This window comes from Paramisgurnus dabryanus, chromosome 3 (assembly GCF_030506205.2).
Source record: "Paramisgurnus dabryanus chromosome 3, PD_genome_1.1, whole genome shotgun sequence".
Lineage (NCBI taxonomy): Eukaryota > Metazoa > Chordata > Actinopteri > Cypriniformes > Cobitidae > Paramisgurnus > Paramisgurnus dabryanus.
This window is the reverse complement of record NC_133339.1, coordinates 29,699,531-29,709,844: the sequence shown is the minus strand read 5'-3', so window position 1 is coordinate 29,709,844 and position 10,314 is coordinate 29,699,531. Positions and strand designations below refer to the sequence as shown.

The 10,314-nt window shown below is 33.9% G+C and overlaps 1 gene segment (V, D, J or C); it reads right to left on the bottom strand.

The window, feature by feature from the left end:
* Positions 1-1,504: 1,504 nt before the first annotated feature.
* Positions 1,505-8,899, bottom strand: LOC135766884 (Ig mu chain C region membrane-bound form-like). The segment is given in 6 exon segments: positions 1,505-1,688; positions 1,881-2,035; positions 4,486-4,779; positions 4,948-5,253; positions 5,797-6,108; positions 8,629-8,899. Coding segments are annotated over 6 exon segments (1,098 nt in total).
* Between the last annotated feature and the right edge of the window lie 1,415 nt (positions 8,900-10,314).

Sequence of the window (10,314 nt, the reverse complement as noted above, 5' to 3'; positions counted from 1 at the left end):
TTCAGGCAGAATGTACATAGAAAAGATTCATTGTTGTTGTTCGCCATTTTTAAATGTTACAATGTCGTGTGTGTAACAGCTCAAGTATACAGTATAGACTGTCTCTGAAAATCAGACTAAAGCCTCAAATCTTATTGTGAGATAAAAGGCATCACAGTTTAATTTCAAGCATTCATTTCACTATGATTTAAATCGCTGACATAACATTACTCAGTCAACATTAAAGATATCAAGTTTATATTTTCACAAATGTTCTTTACATTATATAGGATGATTTTATGTGGAAAACAGTAAATCACAAAAAAATACTTCAGCTGGGTTTTCACAGGCATGGTCACATTTATCTTTAATCTTTAAGAATGTTGCATTTTCTCTGAATATTTGATTTAATGTACTGTATTTTTCAATTAAATTTGCATTGCACAATAAATTATCTTAGCTGCAGACATTTTAGGTATCTATAAATACTGATAACTGTGGTCAAAACAATAGCAAAATAAATAGTTCTGTATTATTAAATTACAGACAAAGATTTTGAATAGCTACAGTAGGTTGGATTGTATGTTTGGTACGAAATGGGTATGGGGGGCCTGACCCCCTATTTTTTCATAGGGCCCAAAATTGCTAGCAGCACCCCTGCCTGACGGATTCACTGAAATAAAAATATACTTTTGAGAGATGCACTTGGGATTTTGAACACGTTACAGACTTTTGCAGGACATCCATTGATGTTGTGCAGTTTGTACAAATTGTTCTGAGAAATGCAATTATTATTTTACAAATTTTAAGAATGATTCGAGAAATGCTCCCAAGCCACTGAAAAACTGTAATGATTTTTAGATCTCAGACTTGTTATGCTAGAATGATCGTCTACCCATTTAAACATTATTGTACCATTTAATGATCTGTTGTGCCATTTTTTTCACTACAATTAACTTTTTGTGCAAGAGAATGCTGTAGCATATATATATATTTTCTATTAATTCCTGACACCTGCTTTTAGTTAACATTTTTTTTCTGTGTTTGGTTGTTATTAGATATCTCAGTTTGCAGATGCTCTCTATGAACTATGCATCTGTGCACAATGAGTGTTATGCTTTAATGGTCACCCTGTTCCCTTGAGATAAACCATTCAAATTTTACTATAGACAAAGAATACATGTCAGTTATAACAGTCATATGCTAGCTTATCTAGGAAATATGACATCTGTCGAGCCTACGGGCCTAGCATGTTTTTAGTTTTAATTCTCAATAACTTAATGGTATAAATGATTATTTGGATATGTGCAAATATTTTGCAGTAAACAGCACAATTTTTTTACCACTTCAGCTCTATCTATCAATATAAAAAAACTTTATGATGTAATAAGACTTTGACAATATAGCAAAATATCATAATAAAATACTCAACATGATAAAACGTCTTAACATCACTTTATTAACCTGACAAAGTACACAGAAGACAATTTTTATAAAGAGTGTGCGACTCAGACTGCATGTTTGTCAATATCCTTCAAGACAGAAGTTATGTCATTTTAAAATCCCAATCAGCTAACATATTTAATAATGATAAACAAACACAAAACAAGATAGAGAAGAAAGTGTTTTTCCTTCCAAAAATCTAATAATTATAACAATGATCATAAATAACATTTGAGTCTTCGTTTTTAAATTTCTCACTGCTTCATCTGAATAAAAAAAGATAATAAGTTATTAGTTTATTTATAACAATTTAAATATTGCAATTATTTAAACAAAACACTTAAGTTAAATTATACAACCCAGCATAATCTGTGTAGAGTGTACGTCAGTAAAATAATCCAGAATTGATCTTCTTCATTTAAAATGCTCTGCACTTTATTTAGTAATATTTTGATTACCTTAGACAGGCTGATAAGAGCACTGTATGTCAAAGAAAAGAGGAAGAGGAAGATGAATGAGGTTGCAGTAGACCAGAGACTTCTGAACTCATCCTCCTCCAAAACATCTTCATTACAGTGCAATGCGTTGCCTGTCTCCGGTTCTGGAGGCTTATCTGAGAAAAACACATGTATTTGTATGTGTGTAGAATAGCGCCTAATACACATAGTATACATCTGAGTCATACTACAGTTTAAACTCAATAACTTTTACTAGACCTCTAGTTTGTGATACATTAATACACAGCTACCACTTATAACACTTACCAAAATACTGATTTTCATTTTGAATGTACACATGAAATACCAAAATACCAACACCAGTGTCTTCATGTTACACATTTAGTAATAGTACAACAGCATAACCTTTGTTTACATGTGCATAGTTATAATGAACAATTTTTGAAAGGTTCATTAAAGTTACAGTGCAACATTACGCATCCTCTAAACACATTTACTCTATGTGTTTGGTTAAATGTCAATATTCAAAGATTTGAATTCTAGCTGGAATACAAGTGGCATTACCTCACTGTAAAAATTTATTTGCTGCCTTATTTTTTTTTTTTTTAATCAACTCAGATTTACAAGTCATTTTAACTTATTGGGCTCTATCTTACACCAGGCACAATGCAGCGCAATGCGCGACGCAAGTGTCTTTCGCTAGTTTCCACCCAAATTTTCACGTTTAGCGCCGCGTTGTTTAAATAGCAAATGCATTTGCGCCCCCTTTTGCGCCCATGGGCGTTCTGGTCTGAAAACGAGGTGTGTTCAGGCGCATTGTTGGCGTGGTGCTATTTTGAGGCAACTAAAATAGACTACGCCCTTGACCAACAAAAACCTGGTCTAAAGTCTAAAGTCAATGGCTCAATGTGTTTTATGTTATTTAAATAGCGCATTAGTAATATGCGCCTATAAACGGGAGGACAACACGGGTTTGCTTATCACAAAGTACATGAATGCGCAGCAGCACAAAAATGCTTTTAAATTTGAATCTCTTGGACATAAATGAGGACTAATTATGAGACGTTAGAAGGCACAAAGAGCTGCTTCACCTGCAGCCTGGTAAGTAAATAAATGCTTTGCTTTAAACAAATGCATCTGTTTTTAAATGTTTTTTAAATGCTACCTCAAGGATTTATTATATGATGACTCTGTACCTGCGGATATGGTGAGATGAGAAACATTTTTAAGTAATGCTTAAAAAAACTCTTTCCTAAAAAAACGCTGTCCAAAGTTCTGAAACGCGCATAGAGCCGTTTGTAAATTCTTTATCTTCTGTTTGTTACAAATAAAGTATTTTTAGAGTACAAACCTTATCTTACATACTTGTAAATTATTTTTCGATGATATTGGATAGCCATACATTTAAAGCAATTACAAGCCTGCTTTTTTACTTCCATGACTAAAAGAAAACGTCTTTTAAAGGTTTTAATAAAAAAATAACAATTTCAATACAAGTGAAAAACAACACGATTATTTAACATTTATCTTAAACTGGGGATCTTCTTCCTCCGCTTAGTTTTTCAGTTTACAAAGTTCGTCATCTAAATATCGATTAGACATAGCGCCAGCGCAACTGGCTTTTAAAGGGGATCAGAGCTATGACTCTCATTGGTTTACTGCACGTTACGCCCAAAATACTCCCATTACAATAGGACCAACCCTTTTCCACCATGCGCTAGGCGCACAAACCATTTTTCCCGTCGTTAAATTAGCAAAAGTGGATTCGGACACGCCCATTTACACGTTGCGCTGTGCGCTTTAGACAATGCGCTTAGATCGTTCAAATAGGGCCCATTATTTATCTTGATTAGAGATGAGTTGTTATAACTTATAAAATATAGTTGAAAGAAGTGACCTTCATTTTATAAGTTAAAGCAACTTATCTCTTGGCAAGATAAATAATAATAAGTTGAAATGACTTATAAAGTTGATTAAACAAAAAAAAATAAGGCACCAAAGAATTTTTACAGTGCATGTGCTGTGTTTCCAAATTATACATATGGCTTTGAGATGAATGAATAAATGATGGACTAAATCATGCAAATACAAAGATTTATTAGTTGGAAGAAAGGTAAAAGAAGACAAAACAGAAAGAAATGATCAACACTAAAACACACATTTGCCAGAAAGTGCTTTGGTGTAAAAAGCATCTTAGGTTTCAGCGTGTATGTATATTACAACATTAGACTGCATTAAGATAAACAATGACAATGATAAACACAGGACAAAACGGTATCACACATAGGTCATCATAAATCTTTGCTTTAAAAAGTTAAAATATGTTTTTCTTATATTTATTATAATTTCACTTAACATGCAATAACATTTTTTTGGTTAGTAGTTAGTTTTGGTGTAATTTAGCATTGGTGTTTGACCCATGCGGTACAGTGATACAGACATGAAGAAAACTGCACATAACAAAAGCTCAAGGATACATACTGTAACATAATAAGAGCAACAGGACAAAAGTGTGTCAGACAAAGTGAAATAAAAACAGAAACACATTGAAAACATTATTGATAATCACAAGAGCAAGCAGAGCAATCAATTTGATTATTTTTACTTATTGGTTTTGTATATGGTGTATCTGTAATCTTCAAGTTGGCATGCCTGACAGAGCAGGAGAAGGATTGGGATTCTTCATATTGTTTTACTTCCATTTTAAAAATGCTGATGACAGATGTGGAGTCCTTGCAACGGATTGGAGCACTGGTATAACCCTCTTTATATTCTCCATTATCTACTTTCCACATGATATAAACATCACCAAGTTGAGGGCTGTTGACCTCACACACCAGAGAGACATGGTCTTTGCTGTGAGTTCTTTGTTCGTAAATTACAACACTAGGTTGTTCCTCTGTATTCGGAAGAAGTGATAATGAATCATATAGCAATTTAACATTTCACAATGGAAATTAGCATTAGCATATCAAATGGTCTAGCATTAATTTAAAACTCTTTCAGAACATGTATGCACAATGATCCACAATGTAGATTGGCTAAAAGCATTAAATTGATGACTTGCCTCCCTTTGTAAAATGAATCTTTTCCACAATTTTTTTGTCACTGGTACAGGTGACCATTTTGCCTTCAAACCATTTGTTTATATCAACAGTGACATCGTAGATTTTCTCAAACTCTGAACTGCTGCTATAAACTACTTCGGCGGGGTCATTTTCCACTTTGCATGACACTTCAGCATCTTTCACTGCTTTGTTTTCATTTCCAGAAATAACAGCTTGCAAGATTACTTTTTTAAAGATAAATATGTCTTTCTGGATTGGTGGCTTTAGGGTCAGTCTGAGCAATGGTTGACACACAGGATGCATAGCTTCAGAGGGGTAATAAAAGATAATTTAAAGACATTATTATTGTGTAACTTATAAGTATGTGTGTGTGTGTGAGATCAGAATAGAGGATTACAATAATGAAAAACCTGTGTGTAGAGCAGGACATTAAAATGTTTTACTACTTAAATAAGTACTTGCTCATATATGTATACAATTGAATATAAGTGTAACTGCTCAAACATTCACAGACACCTGACATTTTCTTCCCAACACTCTTAAAAATAAAGATGCTATAAAGAGCTCTTCCGAGCAATGTCACAGAAGAATCATATTGTTAGGCCAAAAACCTATAGAAACTATCTTTCTTACCTTGTTTATAGTCTGTTGAACCTTTTTCCCCTATAAATAACCTTGATGCAACTAAAAAGCTCTGTGGATATTAAAGGTACCACACAGAAACGTTTATTTTTAAGAGTGAACGTGAAGAGAATGAGAGCAACACCAGATAAGATACACAAGGTGCGACTTAAAAAAATGACCCCCACCCTCATTGTCATGTCATATAACAGCAAAGCTTAACTTACATGTACGTCTTGGAGCAACAACTGCTTCCTTTTTGGCGACAGCATTTTCGGCTTCGCATTTGTAAGGTTTATCAGGAGTATAGTCGCTTTTCTTCACACGCAGATGGCTGATTTTGGTGTAATCTCCCTCGCGTCCGATTGTTGGATACTGCACAAAATCATTCACTTTTTGTCCTTTAGGATCTGTCCATTTGAAAGTGAGCGAGTCCGCGGGCGAGAAACCTTTTGCAATGCAGCCGACAGTCAGGAAGCCATCGGAACCGGATCCACATTCAGAAAGGCCAAAGACATACTGTGGTGCTGATTGCTGAGCTGTAGACACATCACATTTTTAAAAATTCACAACCTTTCAGGTTTACATGTTTCACAAAATATCTTGTGATACATACACCGTGTGCACAATTATTAGGCAAGTTGTATTTTTGAGGATTACTTTTGTTATTGTACAACTACAGTGCTCTTGGTCAATTTAAAATGTTAACAAACCCTCAAACCTGAACATTTAAGTAGTAAAAGTGAAGTTTTAGCTTTCTTAAGAGAATATTTATATGCACACTGTTATAAGGCAACTATTAGTGTGCAGAATTATTATGCAACTACATGAAAAACAAAGATTTTCCCATCTCACTTGTTTTTTTACCTGTTAAAGTGAAAATAATAAACAAACTCTAAATTTACAAATAAACATTTCTGGAAAAAAAATTAAACTCAGTGACCAATATAGCCACCCTTCTTTTCGATTACAGTCACAAGCCTTCCATTCATGGATTCAGTCAGTTTCTTGATCTGGTCAGAATCAACATTTTGTGCAGCCGCAACCAGCCTCCCAGACACTGTTCAGAGAGGTGTACTGTTTACCTTCACTGTAAATGTCCTGCTTAAGAGTGGCTCAAAAGTTCTCAATAGGGTTTAAGTCAGGTGAAGAAGGGGGGCATGTCATTAGTTTTTCATCTCCAAAGCCTTTACTGGCCAGCCACGCAGTGGAGTACTTGTGATGCATGTGAGATTAACATATACATTACTAAGAAGAAATTAATCATAATGCAATTCTCGCAGTTTGTAACTTTATTGAAGGCTATGAAACTATAAAATCTAAATTACACTTTGCACAACGATAAACAATAAGTAATAAATAGTAACACTCCTCGCACATTTGGGTTGCTGAAAGCAGTTTCAAGGACAGGATGAGGTCAATACATCGAAAAAACGATAACGCTTTACAATAAGGTTGTATTTGTTAACAATTAGTTCATGCTATCATGAACTAGCAATAAACAATACTTCTACAGCATTTATTAATCTTGTTCATGTTAATTTCGGCATTTAGCCTACTAATACATTTAAAAAAAATCAAGCGTCGTAACTGTTAACATTAATTAATGTACCAACTAACATGATTTTACATTAACTAACGTTAACAAAAAATGTATACATGCCGAAAAACTACATTGTTGATTGTTTGTTCCTGTTAGTTAATGCATTTACTAATGTATATGTAATTTAACCATATTGTAAAGTGTTGCAAAAAAAAAAAAAAAAACATTGAACGAAACAGCAAAGACCTCAAAAATAATAATAAAAAAAAACATTTAACATAACATTTTAAATTAATTTATTCCAACATCTTGGTAACACTTTTGTATTTGTTAACATTTTTTAATGCATATAATGAACTAACAATTAACAATACTTCTACACCATCAATTCATTTTTTTTTAATGTTATTTTCAGAATTAACTCAATTTTTTTAAATCACAAGTTGTAGCATTTAACATTAGGTAATGCACATTGACTAACATGAACAATAATAATTAACTATAACACTAACAAAGATGAATAAAAAAACAGATTATAATAAATTTATAAATGTTAATTGTAAGTTCAGGTTAGCCAATGGATTTATTTATGTTAACAAATACAATCTTATTGTAAAGTCTTACCTAGATCTGTTAAATTGAACAAATGACGCCTGTGTTTGGGACCTTTTTAACACTGTAAAAAATTATGTCGGCCTTATCAATAAGTCTGATTAGTCATATCAACATTTTAGGTTACTCAACAAGTTGAAATCGCTTAACCTATTTTAAGTCACTATTCCAAAAACAAAACAGGTTGAAATAAATTAAACACCCAATCTAATGAAACAAGGTAAGTATCATAAAACGCACATATTTTTCAATCACCTTAAAGATTCAGAATATATGCTATAGCGCATCATAAACGAACCACATTCTTAAGCATATTTAATTTTGCTTTTCTGTTATTTTTTCTAGAAATGTAGTTTGTTGTATTTGTGCAGATCGAGTAAGAAATCGCAAATAATGAACATGCATAACAAAATAATTTGCCGAATGATTGGTATTACATTTGTAATGTTTCCTTTATTTCGTGAAATGCTATTGAAAACTTTAGAAACGAAGTTCGCAATATAAAAACATAGAGAAACCGCAGACAACAGCAATATAACACACTACTTCAAGAACTAAACGTAAAATATATTTTTATTTCATAAAAATATTATAAAACATAAAACTGTTTGTTACGGTGACTTTCGTGCTGCTTCCCCCAGTAGTCGAAAGCCCCGTTACACATAATGTATTTATAAAATTTTACGCAGGACAAAATTGCACCGAGTGTAATGTGTAAAATATGCTGTAAGATGAGCAAAACTTAAAATGACTGATACTTATCCTGACCATTGTCTTATCTCCGAAGTCACCCGAACAAATGTTGCATTTATAAAAACATTTTTTGGCAAACTGACTTTTGGCTAATTTACTAAATATATTAGAATATAAATCAGTATGCATTCCATAAATAATATTGTCTTACCTGACAATACAGTTACCATCGTTCCTTTTCCCCAGTAGTCAAAAGAATAGCCACCACACTGACAGTTTTAATCCAAAATAGTGTACAAAAACTGCCTGTCTACTAAAAAAATGATGGGTTGTTTCAATCCATTGTTCACGATTTCACACTTACACACAATTTGAGAGGGTAAGGTTTATTGCGTATTTGGCGTGCTGTCTAGAGGGAGGGCTCCGAGCTCGGATTTTGGCCCGAACTCGGAGTACTTCCCACCAACCCCCCACCCTTCTTAAGACTAGAAGTGTGGAGAAGGGGTGGTGGGGGGATGCTGCAAACTGTCAACAGATCGAGGAAAGACTGCTGAGTCTATATGTACCCTCTTATGGTTGATGACTGAGTGCTTCCACCCTGTGTTTAATTATCTGAAAGTCTTCCTCCTGAACCTTGTTAATAAAATCTCATTTGGGTCAAATATGAACAAACTTCACTGTTGGGTTAAAAATAACCCTATGCTAAATTGTTATTATACCATGGGTTGAAACAATGTTTGAAATGAAATAACCCAGTATTTTTATAGTGTAGACTTTGATGGTCAATATTTTACTCATCTTAATCAATTCCACAAGTTCTAAGCAATTAATTCAGAATAGGGTTTGTTCGTTGAGATATGTTACTGCTTGTTCAGGTAATTAAACCATTCTTTGGAAATATTTGGTAAGATTGGTAATTAAATTTCAGTAGCACTTTATTTTACAGTACGTGTACTTACCTTGTACATATATAGTAAATAAGTTGTACTTAACAACAAATATGTGGTACTTACTTTTAGGTATCTACATGGTAATTAACTGGTATCATTACTGTACTTAACAGTGGTACATACTTGGTAGTTATTAACTAACGAGAAACATTACTGTACTTACAAATAAATGTACAATTTAAGTATTTAGTATTTACAAGTTGGGTTCATGACAGGTATTTATAGTGTACATATATGATAACTAATATCAAACACTTCTGTCCTTACAAATTGTATATACACAATAAGTGTGTACTAGTAAATGTACCCAGTAGTTAATGCGTAGGACAGTCAATGGTTGGGTTTGCCTCACAGTGACATGTATATGATATATCTTGTATATCTTGGGTGGTAGGTCCTATGTAATAACTGTGTAAAAAGCAACATTTTATTTTACAGTCCTGTTTCCATGCAGTTACCATGGACATACTAGTGAATGTACTCAGTATTTAATGCGTATGATAGTCAATGGTTGGGTTTGCCGGACAGTGACATGTATATGATGCTATATCTTAGGTGGTAGGTCCTATGTAATAACTGTGTAAAAAGCATCACTTTATTTCTACAGTCCTGTTTCCATGCAGTTACCATAGACGTACTAGTGAATGTACCCAGTAGTTAATGCGTATGATAGTCAATAGCCGTGTTTGCACTATCGCACCTCAAGCGGGCGTGCCAGTGCCTGCCGCGGCCTGTCGCATTTGCATTGTCACTTCCGGGGCATGATCGTGCTTCACTGGTGCTTCGTTGGGGCTTAAGGCCCGGCTTTTCTGGCCCGCCGAATTCCTTGGACCAGAGAAGACCAGGTAGGGCTTAAGGCGTGGTTAAGGTCAGAGGTGGAGTTTGCTTGAGTCAGGTAATTTAAGCGTCTGTGGCAAGATGGTCTCTTTCATATGTCGCTATCGTAA